The sequence below is a fragment of the Vulpes lagopus genome, chromosome 18, assembly GCF_018345385.1.
Source record: "Vulpes lagopus strain Blue_001 chromosome 18, ASM1834538v1, whole genome shotgun sequence".
NCBI classification, from domain to species: domain Eukaryota; kingdom Metazoa; phylum Chordata; class Mammalia; order Carnivora; family Canidae; genus Vulpes; species Vulpes lagopus.
Genome location: NC_054841.1, coordinates 27,205,134 through 27,224,157, shown reverse-complemented (window position 1 = coordinate 27,224,157; position 19,024 = coordinate 27,205,134). Strand labels below are relative to the sequence as shown.

Genomic DNA, 19,024 nt, shown 5'->3' with positions numbered 1-19,024 from the left:
GGATCCCAGGACTCTGGGATCATGACCTGAGCCAAAGGCAGGTGCTCAACCATTGAACCCCCCAGGTGCCCTGTATTTTTAGTTTACATAAATGGTATTATATATCTGTTTCTTTTTTTTTCCACTCAGGACCAGAATAGTTAATGTTCACCTACATAGCTGTGTGTATATTGATTGAATCTGTTGTTCGTAACTTATGTGTTATATTCTAAAGTATGTATGCATATAATTTTATTGATCCAGCACTCCAGAATGGCTATAGATTGATTGGTATTGGTATTGCCAATACTTATAATGCTGTAACTAATAACATAGAACATACCTTCTTAGGACTTGGGTAGGAAAATCTTTGGGATATACCGAGGAGTAGAATTCTTAAGTCATAAGATAAGTGTATAATTAATTTAACTAAGTAGTACATTGTTCTAAGAAACATGAACTGTCCATATTTCTCCAAGTAGTAGTAGAGGTTTCCTATGTCCCTCATCTTCTCTGACATGTGTCATTATCCAGCTTTCTAATGTTACCAATACCATTGTTAGTTGGATTTGCTTTTCTCTGATGGAGCATCTCTTTACATGCTCTGTTGACTATAGAATCAACACAATGCCTATCAGAATTTGAGCAGGATTTTTTTCCCCCAGAAACTGACAAGCTGATATTATCACTTATATAATAAGGCAAAAGGTAATAACAATTCGGAAAAAAGAACGAAGTGGTAGGGCTTTCACTTACTGATTTCAAAATTTATAGGGGCACCTGGCTGCTCAGTTGGTAGAGTGTGTGACTCTTGATCTTGAGGTCATGAGTTCAACCCCATGTTGGGGTCCCATGTTGGGCATGGAGCCTAGTTAAACTAATATATAAATAAACAAAACATTATAAAATGACAGTCATCAAGATACTCCTAGCACATTAATAATATAATATAGCCCCCTTAGTCTAAAAAAGATCACTTGGTCAGCAAACTTAAACCACACAGTGTACACGTCTCTCTCCCTCTTCCCTACAAAATCATTCCTAATATAATTTGTCCTCTAAAATGTGCCTTGCCCGCCCTCCCTTCCTTCCTTCCTTCCTTCTTCTTTCTTTCTTTCTTTCTTTCTTTCTTTCTTTCTTTCTTTCTTCTTTCTTAAGATTATTTATTTATTCATGAGAGACAGAGAGAGGGAGAGAGAGAGAGGCAGAGACACAGGCAGAGGGAGAAGCAGGCTTCATGCAGGGAGCCCGACGCAGAACTCGATCCCAGGTCCCCAGGATCAGGCCCCGGGCCGCCCCCATCCTTTCTTTTTAATTTATTTTTCAGCCTTTCTCTGATCATTAAAAATCACCTATATGCACATATACAAGTTATCTAGAGAGAGAAAGACTGATGGGTTATCACTCCAGTTTGAGAAGTCGCAAAGTTGACGACGTCATGGACCACTGATCTGTATGAAAAACCTGTCTCTGCCACCATGCAGCCATTTCAGAGCTCAGAAGAAGTCCTTTAAGAACCACCCAACAAATTACTCTCCCTCTTCCTAAATTAAAACAAGATAAAACTAAACAAAGTCAAAGCTGCTCGCCTTCCCAGAGCAGGAGTTTACTTAGAGGGCTCATCTGCAGAGAAGAAAACTACTCACTGTAAAAAGCTGTGATGTGTGAAAGTCAAGTGGGTTCTGTGGGGACAGGGCAAGGTACTATAGGTGATACTAACTTTGGAGGGCTGATGACACCTTTGGGTGCTTCATCAGACATAGTTTTGGCTTTAGGCCCATGGAGCTGCCCTGAAAAGAAGCATTTCTGATTATAACAAATTATTCGTGGACCCTGTTCTTTCCATAGAAGTTAGATGCCAAGGGACTCCACGGTTTGGGTCCTCCGCCCTTTCCCATACTTTGCTTTTTCTTACACAGACGTTTTTCTTACCTTAACTGAAATTCCTGGGGTCATGTCCAGATGGGTAGCTTACACTAGGAGAGGAAGTTTTGGAATGGAGTGGTGCTCAGAGAGGCTGGACTCATGCATTTAGATTCTCACTTTAGCATATATTTTTTTCACAGCTTAGGAGATCCATGGTTGATGGAGGTGTTGATTTCTTTTGCACTTACTCCATACATACTAGGTCCTCATTAAATAGTTCTTGAATGGATGAAAGACCAGAAACATAAGACGAACACAGGCTTGCCCTGATTTATGACATGGGAAGAAAAGAACCCATTTCTATTGAGTATAACTGGGCTACAGAGTGTTCCAGGGGTGTTAGATAAGTGATATAATTTAGTACTTTTAGCAGTTATTCCAAGCAAGGAATATTTTCCCCATTTTGCAGATAAGGGATTGGAGGCAGTGGAAATTCAAGTTTCTTAGTAGAGGTTCTACCATAAGTAAGTAGCAGAAATAAAGTTCATATTCATGTCAATCTGACTCCAAGGGTTGTGTGTTTGAGAGGCTGGAACCGTGGCTGGAGGAATGGTGTCAAGGCCATGACTGGGCTGATAACAGTAATGCTAGCAGGTGAAGCTACAGCCAATGGATGCATATCAGCAATCCTTTTTTATGAGGTAGTAGAAGGGCAAGATCTGCAGAAGAAGCATGGACAAATGAGAGCCCCAGAAGCTAGGGGAAGGCATGGCATTCCTGACAACATATTCAGTTGTTCCCTAATTGTTCCCAATTGTCTTTTTTTTTTTTTAAGATTTTATTTATTTACAGAGAGAGAGAGAGAGAGAGAGAGAGAGAGAGAGAAAGAGAGGCAGAGACTCAGGCAGAAGGAGAAGCAGGCTCCATGCAGGGAGCCTGACGTGGGACTCCATCCCGGGTCTCCAGGATCACACCCTGGCCTGAAAGGCGGTGCTAAACCGCTGAGCCACCTGGGCTGCCCCCAATTGTCTTTTACAATTTTTTGTTCCCTTTTTAAACCAAGATCCAATTAAGGACAATGCATTACATTTTGTTGTTATGGCTCTTCATTCCTTTTTAAATCTAGAGTAGGCCTCCCTCTCATTGTCTTTTCAAGAGCTGAGGCAGTTCTCTTATAGAAAACTTGATTCTTGATTTATCCGATTATTTTCTTGTGGGATTGTTTAGTTGTTTTTCCATTCTCTGAATTTCCTATAAACTTGCAGTTAAATGTAGCAAAGGTTGAAATCACTCAGTTGAAATCAGACCCCTATATTCCTCACTCCCTTGAAACACCACTAGCATCTTCTCTGAGTTCAACAGACAGTGAATGCATCTCATTTTTTAATATAAATTTATTTTTTATTGGTATTAAATTTGCCAACATATAGAATAACACCCAGTGCTCATCCCATCAAGTGCCCCCCTCAGTGCCTGTCACCCAGTCACCCCCACCCCCTGCCCACCTCCCCTAGTTCGTTTCCCAGAGTTAAGAGTCTCTCATGTTCTGTCTCCCCACCTGATATTTCCCACTCATTTTTTCTCCTTTCTGCTTTATTCCTTTCACTATTTTTTGTATTCCCCAAATGAATGAGACCATATAATGTTTGTCCTTCTCCGATTGACTTATTTCACTCAGCATAATACCCTCCAGTTCCATCCACGTTGAAGCAAATGGTGGGTATTTGTCGTTTCTAATGGCTGAGTAATATTCCATTGTATACATAAACCACATCTGCTTTATCCATTCATCTTTTGATGGACACCAAGGCTCCTTCCACAGTTTGGCTATTGTGGACATCGCTGCTATGAACATCGGGGTGCAGGTGTCTTGGTGTTTCACTGCATCTGTATCTTTGGGGTAAATCCCCAGCAGTGCAATTGCTGGGTCATAGGGCAGATCTATTTTTAACTCTTTGAGGAACCTCCACAGTTTTCCAGAGTGGCTGCACCAGTTCACATTCCCACCAACAGTGCAAGAGGATTCCCCTTCTCCACATCCTCTCCAACATTTGTGGTTTCCTGCCTTATTAATTTTCCCCATTCTCACTGATGTGAGGTGGTATCTCATTGTGGTTTTGATTTGTATTTCCCTGATGGCAAGTGAATGCATCTCATTTGTAAAGGATGATTTGAGTGCTGCCTAATAACCTCGAGGAGGTCAAGGATGAGGGTCCCTCAGGTCTTCTGACTTTGGGGCTTGGATTGCTAAATGGGCTTTCAAGGTTCTCTCCTACTCAAATCCCAAAGATCAGATAAATATCTCTCCTACTCGAATGCCCAGGCTCTTTGGCAATGGAGAGCCCATACATTCTGTTCTCTCTCCTTTTCTTCCTCCCCACACCCTTAGTCATGCAGTCTCTCTGCCTATCTCCAAAAGTCCCACCTCACACAAAGAGACCTAACTTTACTCAGTCTTTAAGAGCAGATCAGGTATTGCCTCCTCCTAGAGCCCACCCCTCTTTCCCCTCTTCCTCAGCCTCTGCACCCACCTCCTGCCTAACCAGGGCTGAGGGCTCTTTTTTTTTTTTTCTTAAAGATTTATTTATTTGAGTGAGAGCTATTCTGTTGGGTAGAGGGAGGGCGGCGGGGAAGGGGAGAGGGAGAGAGAATCCCAAGTTGACTCCTGCACAGAGTAGAGCCTGATGCAGGAATCCATTTCATGACCTGAGTCAGAAGCTTACCTGACTGCTCTACCCAGACACCCCTGAAGGCTCTTCTACTTGCTAGTGGCAGTGAGCACTTTTACTGTGGCATCGTATTGTTCCACAGTCATTTGTTTTCTATTTCTCTATCTCAGTTGACTGTGAATGTTTTACAATACAAAAGCAATCAGAGGTCATTTATCTCCCAATCCTTAGTGTCTTGCTCAGAGACTAGGAAGGAGTAAATGCTAAAAAATATTTGCTGAATGACTGAAGAAATGAATGTGCTTAAAAAAAAAAAATCAATACAGGGACGCCTGGGAGGCTCAGTGGTTGAGTGTCTGCTTTCAGCCCAGGGTGTCATCCTTGAGTTCTGGGATCAAGTCCCACATCAGGCTCCCTGCATGAAGCCTGATTCTCCTTCTGCCTATGTCTCTGCCTCTCTCTCTCTCTGTGTCTCTCATGAATAAATAAATAAAATCTTGAAAAAAATTGAATACAAAAGTTACCATCCCCTTGACCTGGCCTACTTGCAATTAAGTGGAATAACATTTATAGTTCATTTTGGTTGAAACTGTGAAAGCATGAAGCCATATTCATTCAGTGTCCTTACCACTGTTAAGAAGAAAATCAAGTACAGCTGAAACTAATATTATACTGTATGTTAATTCACTGGAATTTAAATAAAAACTTAAAAAAAGAAGAAAGTCAAGGTCATAATAGATGTTTTCCTAGATTGTATTAAGAAATTAATGTAGGTGAATCATACCCAATTTACATTTTAGGTTCACTAATTATTATGACAGGGTGATCATTTTTCTTTGAATCTCACAAATACAATCTGCATATACACGATTTTGAGAATAATTTAATATGTGAACTTCAACATACAACTGTATTCTAATGTCATTATTTTAAATTAAAAAAATAGATCCTTTTTTTTTTTTTAAGATTTTTATTTATTTATTCATGAAAGGCACAGAGAGAGAGAATGGCAGAGACACAGGCAGAGGGCGAAGCAGGCTCCATGCAAGGGAGCCTGACGTGGGACTTGATCCTGGGCCTCCAGGATCACGCCTAGGGCTTATGGTGGCGCTAAACCACTGGGCCACCAGGCCTGCCCAAATAGATCCTTTTAAGACTAAGATATCCCACAAACAATGAAGTTGGTTTTTATTTTTCCTTATTTTTTTTTAAAGCAAATATGCATATGCACCACAACGTTTTAAGTAGGGCAAATGCTGTGAATGTGAAAGTTGCAGTTTGCAAAGAATCTAGGGAAGTTGAATTAGATAGTGGTGGTCAGTTTAATTAAACATTCAGGTAACATCATGACAAGTCAGTTTGCAGCATCAAAACTGTTTAAGTTTCTTTTTTCTTCATAATTAGAGGTCTCATGTTGTCTCCAGCCTCTGTTATGTTTTGTGTGAGCCCCATCACAGAAACTTTTCAGAGCTTTAGTAACAGCATTGTACAGCTTTATCTCTCAAACCCTCTGTGTCAAAATCATGTATTATTTTGGGACTATCTTTCTGGATAGATTTGCTGCAATGACCTTTGACACAAAATCTTTTGTAAGCTAGATAACTAGTTGCAACTGTCCCAGCAGCAATGGTAACTGCTGTGATCCACTCAACTACTGTGCTGGAATCGGAAGTCAGACTCATGGCTTCAAAGTGTGTACATAGGAACTGAGCACAAAAGGGCCCCCCTCCCCTACATAGTAATTTTTGATTTATTAGTAAACTCAAACCCAGGGTGTGTGTGCAAAAATGCAAATTGTTTGACAACAATTAAGTAATTCAAGAGTTTGGCAAATAGCTGTAGTAGGGAGGGACTCACTCGTAAGATGCTTGGGGTTCTTTAGGAGACACATGTTTAGCAGGAGTTGAAGTTATGAGAGAAATGTGCTGTAATGGTAATGTACATATGAGATTTCAAAGACTTAGTACAGAAACAGAATGCAAAACATCTCAGTGTTTATATTGATTATATGTTGAAATGATGTTTTAGATTTATTGCATTAAATAATTCGCATTTTTAATATTCATTTCATCTAGCTTTGCTTTTTTAAATGTAGCTATTAGAAAATTCAAAATTACTCATATGGTTTGCATTTGTAGTCTGCATTCTGTATCTATTGGAAGCATCGCTCTGCCTATTGCCTATTGTCCTGTCAGGAATATTGTTTTTTTTTTTTTTTTTTTAAGATTTTATTTATTTATTCATGACACACACAGAGAGAGAGAGAGAGAGAGAGAGAGATAGAGGCAGAAACACAGGCAGAGGGAGAAGCAGGCTCCATGCAGGAACTTGATCCTGGTTCTCCAGGATCACACCCTGGGCTGAAGGCAGGCACTAAACTGCTGAGTCACCCAGGGATTCCCCAGGAATCTTGTTGAAATGCTTTGGCTCAGAGACAGAAGTCCTATACATCCCCTTTACCTCTCCTCCCTTCCTCTATTCTCCCATATTTTTATCTTAAATGGCTTCATGAACTGAGTTATGCTCTTCTGTAGGGAAGGTAGACTTGCCCTTGCACATTCTGTTTTTGCATATGGGCCTTTTCCACAAAATCTGTGAAAAAAAAATGTCTCTTGATGTTTTTCGTCCTGTTACCTCAAGAAAGGCACATGATATGAGAACCATAAATCCTTGTTACAGAGGCCTAATCTGGGCCATCCATGAGCCAAATTCAATGATACAGTCTTCATTCCTGGTGCTTGCTTTCTTTCTTGGGCATGAAAACTAAAATTCCATTCCTCTCCAGTTCTATCTCCTCTGTGAGGTTTCTGTGAGAATGATAACATTAAGTAAACTATAGGTGCTTAATAAGTATTTATTGAATGACTGACAACAGAGGAAGCAGTCCTATGTTTCATTTTACAGCTAGCAAAGATAGAGAGGAACTTGGTGTTTTAAGGGAAAGACTCACATCCCTGCTCATCTGCTTCCTCCGGCTCCAGCCATGGTGTTGGCAGTGCCTATGGTGGTGGTGCTGGTGGTGGGGAGTCAGTATCTGAATCTCTCCTTTCTTTGGTGTCACTCTTGGTAGAAATTGCAGTATGTGAAGTCTTTCCTGAGAACACAGGGTTGGCGATGACAGAGTTTATATTGGTGGTATTTGAGATAATAAGAGTGCTAACAGTGGCAAAAGGGCTGATGCTTTTGCTTTTGGGGAGAAGAGATAAAATACGATTTTTTGTTTGCATCTCAACATCAAAATTCTTGTTAATTGGTAGTTGCTCTTGGGAGCCCTCAAGTGTGTGGGACATTTCATTTTGCATGTAGTTTTTTATCATTTGAACCACTTTTGGTCCAATGCAACATTTTTTCTTTTTGCATTTCTGTATCTCTTTTTCATCCATGGCACAGTGGTCTCTGCATCTTCCAAAACCCATTAAACATCTTCTCAAGCCAAAATACTCTGCACAAAGAAAAGAGAAAACCATTTGGCTAAGGTTAATAGCTAGATATGATGTTGAGAGTGCTGGAGGGTGAGGAATAGAATAAGAGGATGTTTATTAATGCTAAGTTTTAAGTGTAGTGTCTAGGGATGTTGATGGAAGCAGCTGACAGGCCAAGGAAGTTTTTATACACGCCTGAAATCCAAAATAAATCTCTCTAGTCCCCCTCATTGAGTAACTTTTAAAATCAAGGGCACATAGAGGAAAGAAGAAAAGGGGATACATTTTTTTTCTTCAGGATAGGATTTTATATTTAAAAATATTTTAAATTTATTTCTGAGAGAGACTGGCTGTGGGGGGAGGGAGAGGGGCAATGGTGAGAGGCAGAGGAAGGGTTCTGGAGAAGCAAGCTCCCAGGCGAGCAGGGAGCCTGATGCAGGACTTAATCCCAGGACCTGGGGATCATGACCTGAGCTGAAGGCAGATGCTTAACCAACTGAGCCACCTAGGCACCCCCAGGATAGGATTTTAGACCTACAGCTTAGACAGTTAGACATTATAAACACTTAGACATTGTAGACTCTTACAGAGAATCACTATCCTTCCTCATAAACCTAGGAAATACCAACAAGAGCAAAATCTGTCATAAAACTAATCCAAGAAAGACTTTCAAAAGAGATCAGTTAGACTTTTAGGAATGCTGACTTCTTGCCAAACCCAGTGGTCCATGGACCTCACCCTCCTTGACAATCACTTGACCTGTGGTTCCTGGGGCATGGTGTTCTATCTTTTGCAGTCTCTCTGGACATTCTGTCCCTCAGAGGCCTTTACTCATCATCACAGCCTTAATCTCATCTCTATCAAAGTATCTCCCGCATGGTTATCTATAGCTCTAAATTCTCTGCTTAGTTTGGTACTCCCATCTTCATCTGCTGATTTTTAAAATCCCAATGTCTCACCCTTTTTTCTGAATCAAGAAAGTTCTCTTTCACTCTGTAATCTTAACAATTCAACTCATTTTCCATAAATAACAAGAAGCTTATGTAGTACCTAATATTCACATACATTTCAACACCATTTCTTTCTAGAGACAAAACAGTAGAATTCTTATATTTCAAGCAGCTACATTGATTGACCTGCTATACTCATGAGGAATTTGAGGCTCAAAGTAGCTAAGTGACTTTGCCCAAGACCACAGCCATACTTGCTTATGTTACCACTCTCCTCTTAAGGTCCCAGTTAAAAATATTAGAAATATCTCGACTCTTTCACTTTCCCTTCTCTGCCAATTATTCTAAATATCAAGGTGATTCTTTTATTCTGAAACAAGTCTTCGTGCTTCTTTATTCTTTCCAAAAAACAACGGCCAATCCTCTGGTTCAGCTGTTTGCTAAAATGTATTCCCAGATACCTGGATGCGTGATTTGGGGGTTTCCAAGAAGACAAAGACTAAGAAAAGGGATGAAATTCTGTAAAAATCTGAAAAAGTTGGGATGGAGAACATAGACCTATGTACTGGATCCTTAGAGGAGATTTTTTGACATAAGGGTAAGGACTTATTCCTTATTCCATATTCCTAATATGAACATTTGCTTCAAAAGATGTTTTAAATTAGAAATACAGCAAAAATGAGGTAGACTTGGCTGAGTCCCAGATGATAGCCATGTAGAGGGCAGGAAGGCAGCCCTTATATGTTGGATAGTTTCTGAGTATGCAGATAACTTCCTGCTTTCTCTATAGCTCCCTGTGTATCCCTAGCAGACAGAGTCTAGGGTTGGGGCCTATGGGGATGCATGGGGGATGATGCATGACTGAGGTAATAAACAAACTCTTCAGCTGTCCGTTTGGGCATCTCCTTTTTCAGCATTGCTTGGGTTCCCATTGTCATGGACAGCCAAATCCCTGCTTCCTCTTACCGACCCTTTCTAAACCCAGGATTCCACATTACCTGTGTTCACCTGGTACTGTAGCATGAGGCTGGCAAAGATAGGAAAAAGGAGCTTCATGGCTGGGTGCCAGAGAGGTAACCTTGGATCTGGGTTGGCGTTCTTGAGCTCCAGCCTTTATTGGCCTCTTCATGGCCTTAGGCCATGAGCAGTGAAGTGCAGCCAGAGCTCACAGCAGCTATGTTTTCACTGATTCTGAGAACAGCCTTCCCTGAACACTTCTGTGCAACACATTCCCTGCTCTTGATCTTGGGAGAAACATAGGACATATAAGATATGAAAGAAAGTGCAAGCTCTTTGCATCCCTCCTTCGTAATACGTGAGCATGGCAAGAGTAATATATTTATTTTTCTGTTTGTCAGCTAATTATGCCTAACGCACTTAACATGGGAGAGTCAGAAGCGCAGAAATTGCTATAGTCATTGAGTCTCAGAGGACTGTCTTTTTTTTTTTTTTTGTACTGGTGTCTCCATGTTTAGCATGGGCATTGGATCAACATAAGAGCTCAGTACATGCATATTGAATGAGTTTGTTGGAGGCAGCTCTTGGCATAACTTTAACTTCCTTTTTATTAAGATGTAATTGACATATAACATATTTGTTTCAAGTGTACAACATAATGATTCAATATTTGTATAAATTGTGAAGTGATTATGATGGTAAGTCTAGTTAACATCCATCACCACACTTTTAAGACTTACTCTCTAGCAACTTTCAAATATACAGTACAGCATTATTGATTATAATTACCATGCAGTAACTTACACCCCTGAGACTTGATGATTTTATAACTGGATGATTGTACCATTTGATGATCTTTACCCATTTTACCCCTTTGCTCCTCCTCTGTACCTTGGAAACTATCAATTTGTTGTCTGTATCTATGAGTTCATCTTATTTTTGGGTGCTGTATATATGAGATCATATGGTATTTGCTTTTCTCTGTCTGACTTAATTTACTTAGCATAATGCCCTCAAAGCCCATCCATGTTGTTGCAAATGGCACTATTTTCTTTCTTATGGACAAATAATAATCCATTATATATATTACATTTTCTTTAGCCATTCATTCATCATTCATCAAGGTACACTAAACATTGCTTTCATGTCTTGCTATTGTGACTAATGGTGTAACGAACCTGGGAGTGCATATATGTTTTTGAGTTAATGTTTTTGTTTCTTTCAGAAAAACGCCCAGAGGTGGAACTGCTGGATCATCTGATAGATCTATTTGTCATTTTTTGAGAAATCTCCATACCGTTTTCCATAGTGGTTGCATCAACTAGCATTCCCACCCAAAGTGCACAAGGGTCTTGTTTTTTCCACATCCTCACCAACACTTGTTTCTTATCTTTTTGATAATAGCCATTCTAACAGGTGTGAGGTGATATTTCATTGTGTTTTTTTTTTTCATTGTGTTTTTGATTTGCATCTCTTGATGATTAGTGATATTGAGCACCTTTTTTTTTTTTTTTAAAGATTTTATTTATTCATTCATGAGAGACATAGAGGCAGAGACAGGCAGAGGGAGAAGCAGGCTCCATGTAGGGAGCCCGATGCGGGACTCGATCCTGGGACTCCAGGATCATACCCTGGGCTGAAGGCAGGGGCCAAACCATTGAGCCACCCAGGGATCCCCAATATTGAGCATCTTTTAAAGAACCTCTTGGCTTTTTGTATACCTTCTTTGGAAAAATATTTATTCAGATAGTACACCCATTTATTTTTTGTCATAGTTGTTGAGTTGTTTGAGTCCTTTATATATTTTGGATATTAACTCTTTATCAGACATATGATTTTCAAATATTTTCTCCCATCCGGTAGATTGCCTTTTCCTTTTGTTGATGGTTTCCTTTGCTGTACAGAAGATTTTTAGTTTAATGCAGTCCCATTTGTTTATTTTTGTTGCCTTTGCTTTTGGTGTCAAATCCAAAAAGTCACTACCAAGACTGACGTCAGGGTGCTTACTGCCTATGTTTTCTTCTAGGAGTTTTATGTTGTCAGATTTTTAAAAAAAGATTTATTTTATCATTTATTTTGAGAGACAGAGAGAGTGTGCAAGTGGGGGGATGGGCAAAGGGAAAGAATACTTTGAGTTAATTTTTGTGTGCAATTTAAGACAGTGGTCCAGTTTCATTCTTTTGCCTATAGCTATTGAATTTTCCCAACACCACTGTCCTTACCTCATTGTATATTCTTGCCTCCTTTTTCTTAAACATATTGACCATATATGTCTAGCTTTATTTCTGGGCTCTCTCTCCTGTTCTGTTATTCTGTATTACCTGGTTTTAGGCCCTTACTATACTGTTTTGATTACTATAGTTTTGTAATATAACTTGAGAAAAGAAAACACAAGGCCTACAGCTTTGTTCTTTCTTAAGGGTGAATTGGCTGTTTGGGATCTTATGTGGTTCTTTCAAATTTTAGGGTTGGTCTATTTTTATGAAAAATTCTATTGGAGAGGCGGGCACTTGGGTGGCTCAGTCAGTTAAGCTTCCAACTCTTGATTTTGGCTCAGGTCATGATCTCAGGGTCATGAGATTGAGCCCTCTGTTAGGCTCTGCACAGAGCATGGATCCTATTTAAGATTCTTCCCAGCTCTCTTTAAAAAAATTATTTTTTTTTAAAAGATTTTATATATTTATTCATGAGAGACAGAGAAAGAGAGAGAAGCAGGAACACAGGCAGAGGGAGAAGCAGGCTCCATGCAGAGAGCCCGATGTGGGACTTGATCCCAGGACTCCAGGATCATGCCCTGGGCCGAAGGCAGGCACTAAACTACTGAACCATCCAGGGATCCCCTTAAAAAAATTCTATAGGAATTTTCATAGGGATTGCATTGAACCTATAGATTGCTTTGGGTATTATGGACATTTTAACAATACAAATTCTTCTGATGCATGAGCATGAAATATTTTTCCATTATTTGTGTCATCTTCAATTTCTAGCATCAGTGTCTTATAGTTTAAGTATAGGTCATGAAAGTATAGGTCATCTTCTTGGTTAAATTTATTCCTAGCTATTTTATTCTTTTATAAAGATTTTATTTTATTTCTTTATTTATTCATAAGAGACACAGAAAGAGGCAGAGACATAGGTAGAGGGAGAAGCGGACACCCTGCAAGGAGCCTGATGTGGGACTCAATCCCAGGGCCCAGGATCACAACCTGAGCCAAAAACAGATGCTCAATCACTGAGCCACCCAAGTGTCCCTATTTTATTCTTTTAGATGCAGTTGTAAATGGGGTTGTTTTCTTAATTTCTCTAATAGTTCATTATTCATGTTTAGAAACACAATTTTTTTTGGTGTGTTTATTGAGAGAGAGAAAGAAAGAGAGAGAGAATGAGGGAGAGAGAGAGAGAGAGAGAGAGACAGCAGGGAGAGGTAGAGGTAGAGGGAGAAGTAGAGAGGTTCCCAAGCAGGCTCCATGCCCAGTGCAGAGCCTAATGTGAGGCTCCATCTCACAACCCTGAGATCATGATCTGCACTGAAATCAAGAGTTGGACGCCCAACCGACTGAGCTACCCAGTCACCCCACAATGAATTTTGTATACTGATTTTGTGCCCTGCAACTTTACCGCATACATGTATTAGTTTTACTAGTTTTTTGGTGGTGTCTTCAGGGTCTTTGTGTATGATATGTCATGTACAAATAGTGACAGTTTTACTTCTTTTCTGACATGGGTGCCTTTAGTTTCTTTTTCTTGCCCATTTGCTCTGGCTAGGATTTCCCATATTATGTTGAATAAGAGTGTTAAGAGTGGGCATCTTTGTCTTGTTTCTGATCTTAGAGGAAGAGTTCAGCTTTTGTCTATTGAGGATGATGTTTACTGTGGGCTTGTCATAGATGTTCTTTATTGTGTTGATGTATGTTCCTTCTATACTCATTTTGTTGAGAGTTTATATCATAAATGGATGTTGAATTTTGTCAAATGATTTTTGCACCTATTGAGATGATCATATGATTTTTATCCTTTTATTGTGTCACACTGATTGATTTGCAGATGTTCAACCATCCTCCATCTCTAGAATAAATCCCTCCTGAACATGGTGTATGATAGCTTTAATGTGCTGCTGGATTTTGTTTGCTAATAATTTATTAAGGATTTTTACAATTCTGTTCAGTAAGGATATTGGCCTGTGGGGCGTCTGGGTAGCTCAGCAGTTGAGCATCTGCCTTTGGCTCAGGATGTGATCTTGGAGTTCTGGGATCGAGTCTCTCATCGGGCCCCTGCATGGAGCCTGCTTCTCCCTCTGCCTATGTCTCTGCCTCTCTCTGTGTCTCTCATGAATAAATAAATAACATCTTTTAAAAAAAGGATATTGGCCTGTAATTTTCTTATGATATTCTTGCCTGATTTTGGTATCAGAGTAATGGTGGCCTCACAAAATGAGTTTGGAAGTGTTCTCTTCTCTTCTATTATTAGGATAAGTTTATGAAGGTTTGGCATTAATTCTTTAAATGTTTGCTAGAATTTACCAGTGAAGCCATCTTGTCAGGCCTTTTGTTTGTTGGGAAGTTTTTGATTACTGGATCAATCTCCCTACTAGTTGTTGGTGTGCTCAGATTTTCTATTTCTTTGTAATTCAATCATGGAAGGTTGTGCATTTCTAGGAACTTATTTAGTTTTTTTCAGGTTGTCCAATTTTTTTGGTGTATAACTTCCTAGGAGTCTCTTAGGATCTTTTGGATTTCTGTGGCATCAGTTATAACATTTCTTTCGTTTCTGATTTTATTTGAATCTTCTTTTTTCTTGGTGAGAAGATTTGTCCATGAACAAATTATCTTTTCAAAAAAACCAACTCTTAATTTCATTGATCTTTTCTATTGTATTTTTATTCTTATTTCATTTATTTCTGCTCCGATCTTTGTTATTTCCTTTCCTCTACTAACTTTGGGGTTAATTTGTTCTTCTTTTTCTAGTTCCCTGAGGTGTGAAGTTAGGTTGTTTATAAGAGATTTTTCTTGTTTCTTAAAGTAGGCCTGTATCATTATGATCTTTCTTCTTACGACTGCTTTTGCTGCATCCCATGTGTTTTGGTATGTTGTATTTCCATTTTCATTGTCTCAAGGTATTTTTTTGATTTCTTTTTTAAATTTATTTTTTGGCCCATTGGTTTTTTAGTAGCATGTTGTTTAATCTACATTTATTTGTGAATTTTCTAGTTTTCTTTATGTAATTAATTTAAATTGAATACAATTATGGTCAGAGGAGATATTTGAGGTCAGAAAAGACATTTGAGCCTGAATGGCTCAGTTGGTTAAATGTCTGACTTAATTTCAGCTCTGAGGTAAGATCAGGCCCCATGTCAGGCTCTGTACTCACCAAGGAGTCTGCTTCTTTCTCTCCTTTTCCCTCTGCACCTCTCCCTGCTCATGCTCTCATGCTCTCTCTCTCTCTCTCAAATATATAAAAATAAATAAATAAAATCTTAAAAAAAGAAAAGATGTTTAATATGATTTCAGTGTTCTTAAGTTTACTTAGACTTATTTTGTGGCCTAACATATGATCTATCCTGGAGAATATTCTATGTATGTTTGAGAAGAATGTACATTCTGTTGCTTTTGGATGAAATGTTCAGTATATGTCTGTTAAGTCTATCTGGTCTAATGTCTAGTATAACCCCATTGTTTCCTTATTGATCTTTAGGTTATCCATTCATTGATGAAATTAGGCTATTAAAGTTTCCTTCCATTAATGTATTATAATTTCTTCCTTTAAGTCTGCTAATATTTACTTTATCTATTAGGTGCTGCTATGTTGGGTGCATACATATTTAGAACCGTTTTATCATCTTGTTGGATCCCCCCTTCCTCATTATATAATTACCTTCTTTGTCTCTTATTATCTTTGCCTTAAAGTGTATTTTGTCTGATATATAAGTGTAGCTCTCCCAACTTTCGTTTGGTTTCCATTATATGGACTATTCTTTTTTTTTTCATCCCTTCATTTTCAACCAGTGTGTGTATTTATATCTGGATTGAGTCTATTGTAGACAGCATTTTTATGGGTCTTACTGTTTCATCCATTCAGCGCCTTTATGTCTTTAGATTGGAGAATTTAGTCCATTTACATTTAAAGTAATTGTTAGTAGGTATGCATTTATTGCCATTATGTTAATTGTTTTCTGGATGTTTTGTTACTCTTTGGTTCCTTTCTTTTTGCTTTCTTCCTTTGTGATTTGATTATTTTCTGTAGTGGTATGCTTAGATTCCTTTCTCTTAATCTTTTGTGTATCTATTATAGGTTTGTAGTTTGTGGTTACCACGAAAGTTACATAAAACAACTGATAACAGTCTAATTTAAATTGATAACATTTTAAGTTCAAATGCATTCTAGGGCCCTAAAATTTCTCTTCCCTTCCTATTTTGTCTTTTGATGTTACAGTTTACATTTTTGTGTGTGTGTCCATTAACAAATTATTATGGTTATGTTATTTTACTACTCTTTCTTTTTAACCTTCCTACTAGCTTTATAAGTAATTAACCCATCACCTTTACATTAGATTGTTTTAAATTTTACTATATATTTACTTTTACCAGTGAAATTATACTTTCACGTTTTCTTGTTACTAATTAGTTCCCTTTCATTTCAGCTTAAAGAGGGCCCTTTAACATTTCTTGTAAGGCTGGTCTACTTGTGATGAATTCCTTTAGGTTTTGCTTATCTAGAAAACTCTATATTTCTATCAAATCTTATTTATTTCATTAAAAAATTTATTTATTTATTTATTTATTTATTTATTTATTTATTTATATTTCTATCAAATCTGAAAGACAATTTTGCCAGGTAGAATACTCTTGGTTGGCAGTTTTTCTTTCAGTGCTTTACATATATTGTGCCACTTTACTCTGGCTTACAGAATTTCAGTTTAAAAAATCTGCTCATTCTCTAATGGTGAGTCCTTGTAGATAACAAGTTATTTTTCTTTTGCTGCTTTTAAGATACTCTTCTTGTCTTTAAATTGTGAAACTTTAATTATAATGTGCCTGGTGTGGTCTTTTTGGACCACATCTTTTTTGGAACTCCTGGGCTCCCTAGTCTGGATGTCTGTTTCCTTCTGAAGGTTAGGGAAATATTCAGTCATTATTTCTTCAGATAAATTTTCTACTCTTTTTTCTTGCTCTTCTCCTTCTGGGACTCCTATAATATGAATATTGATCCATTTGATATTCTCCCATAAGTCCCTTTAGCTTTCTTCTTTATTTTTTGTTCTTTTTTCTTTTTGCTGTTCTGATTGGGTGAGCTCCATTGCCCTTTGTGGTCACTGATCCTTTCTTCCACTGCATCTAGTTTGCTGTCAAACTTTCTATTGTATTTTTCATTCCAGGCATTGTATTCTTGAGCTCTGTGACTTTTACTCTGTAATTTTTAATATTTTCTATTTCTTTGTTGAAATTCTCACTTTGTTCATCCATTCTTCTTCTGAGCTTGGTAATCAACTTTATGACCATTATTTTGAATTCATTATCTGGTCAATCACTTAGCTCTGTTTCATTAGGATCTGTTTCTGAAGTTTTATTCTATTCCTTTGTTTGGAACATATTCTTCTGTTTCTTCATTTTTCTTGACTCCGTGTGTTGGTTTCTATGTATTAGATGAAATAGCCACCTCTCCCAGTCTTGAAGGATTTGCCTCATGTAAGAGATGAATCTTATTGTTCAGTCTTACTGTGGGTTTGATTGTCTCTCAGATTGTTGTGATTGTCCAAGAAGGCTACTTTATTCTTGGTGGCTACCAGTAGTTGAGATGTGACAAGACCTGTCAGGGTTCCAAAGGGAAGAATCTCATTCAGCACTTAGGTTCAGGCAGATTGGAAGTCTGACTCTCAAGCAGCAACTTTTAAAGTATGTGAATAGACTTTTTTTTCCAGGAGAAGACTGAGAGTTGGGCATCCTGTCTTCTCTCTCTACACTGAGATCTGGGGTAATAGACATTTGAGAGTTGTTTTTATTTTCTACCATTTTACTGAACCTGTGAACACAAGCCTCACTGGTCACCAGAGTCAGGCTATCAAGGGATGTGTCCTCTGATTGGCAGACATAAAAGTTGGGCACAGACGTGTACATGAGCTACTTTCTTGGAGACACTAATGACCTGGGGGAAGTCAGAGGGAGAGCAAGAAGATGGCATGTGCTGGTCTTCCTGGTTTCTGGAGAGGATTGTAGTTGCCCCCCTAGGTGTGTGTTTATAAATTTATTATTATTATTATTATTTATTTATGATAGTCACAGAGAGAGAGAGAGAGAGGCAGAGACATAGGCAGAGGGAGAAGCAGGCTCCATGCACCGGGAGCCCGATGTGGGACTCGATCCCGGGTCTCCAGGATCACGTCCTGGGCCAAAGGCAGGTGCCGAACTGCTGCGCCACCCAGGGATGCCCCTAGGTGTGTGTTTAATTTGAAGCCTATCCCTCACACCACAGCTGTGAAGATAAGCTAATAGGCCCCCCGCCTTTTTTTTTAAACGGATTATGTTTATTTATTCATGAGAGACACAGAGAGAGGCAGAGACATAGGCAGAGGGAGAAGCAGGCTTCCTGAGAGAAGCCTGATGTGGAACTTGATCCCCAGACCCTGGGATCATGACCTGAGCCAAAGGCAGATGCTCAAGCACTGAACCACACAATAGACTTCTTTCACAGAAAGACTGGGAATGCATTTTAGTCTGCTGTCACTCTGCTGTGCCCTGCAGGAGACAGGGTATAACTGGCTAAGAATTCTTTCTTCCTTTGTAACAGTCCTGCGGGCCCTGTGAGCACAAGCCCTGCTGACTACTAGAGCCAGATGATTAAGAGATGCCCCCTTTGTGCAGTTGCAAAAACTTGGGTGCCCTACACAAGCTCCTTCCCTGGAGATGCTTGTGACCCAGAGTGAGGCAGAGGGAAAATGAAAAGATTGAGTCCATGAGCAGCCTCTGTCCCCAGAGAGCACCTCAGTAGGCCTTTATATGTGTGCCAAACCAGAAGCTCCAAGATAAGAAACAAGCTACTTTCATAGAAAGACTGGCCACGTATTTCAGTCTGCTGTCTCTGCATTGTGCCCTGTGGGGTTGGTAGCTAGCCAAGAACTGTCTCTCCATTTGTTACTATCCCATGAGGTCCATGAATGCAAGCCCTGCTGGTCATCAGAACCAGGCAA

At 39.0% G+C, this 19,024-nt stretch overlaps 1 protein-coding gene and 1 pseudogene across 1 annotated transcript; both read right to left on the bottom strand.

The window, feature by feature from the left end:
• Positions 1-5,891: 5,891 nt before the first annotated feature.
• Positions 5,892-6,196, bottom strand: LOC121477812 (annotated as a pseudogene).
• Positions 6,197-7,513: 1,317 nt separating this feature from the next.
• DEFB129 (defensin beta 129) lies at positions 7,514-9,942 on the bottom strand. The gene is made up of 2 exons (XM_041732473.1): positions 9,885-9,942; positions 7,514-7,956 (listed from the first exon to the last, which is right to left on the bottom strand). The coding sequence occupies exons 1-2, from the start codon at positions 9,940-9,942 to the stop codon at positions 7,514-7,516; spliced, it is 501 nt and encodes a 166-aa protein (XP_041588407.1).
• Positions 9,943-19,024: the final 9,082 nt, after the last annotated feature.

What these genes read in the sequence shown, in the direction of transcription:
- DEFB129 (XM_041732473.1), bottom strand. Translation starts at nt 9,942, where the DNA reads ATGAAGCTCCTTTTTCCTATCTTTGCCAGCCTCATGCTACAGTACCAG. An exon ending in ACAGTACCAGGTGAACACAG is followed by an intron (nt 7,957 to 9,884) that starts GTAATGTGGAAT and finishes TTCTTTGTGCAG; the next exon opens with AGTATTTTGGCTTGAGAAGA.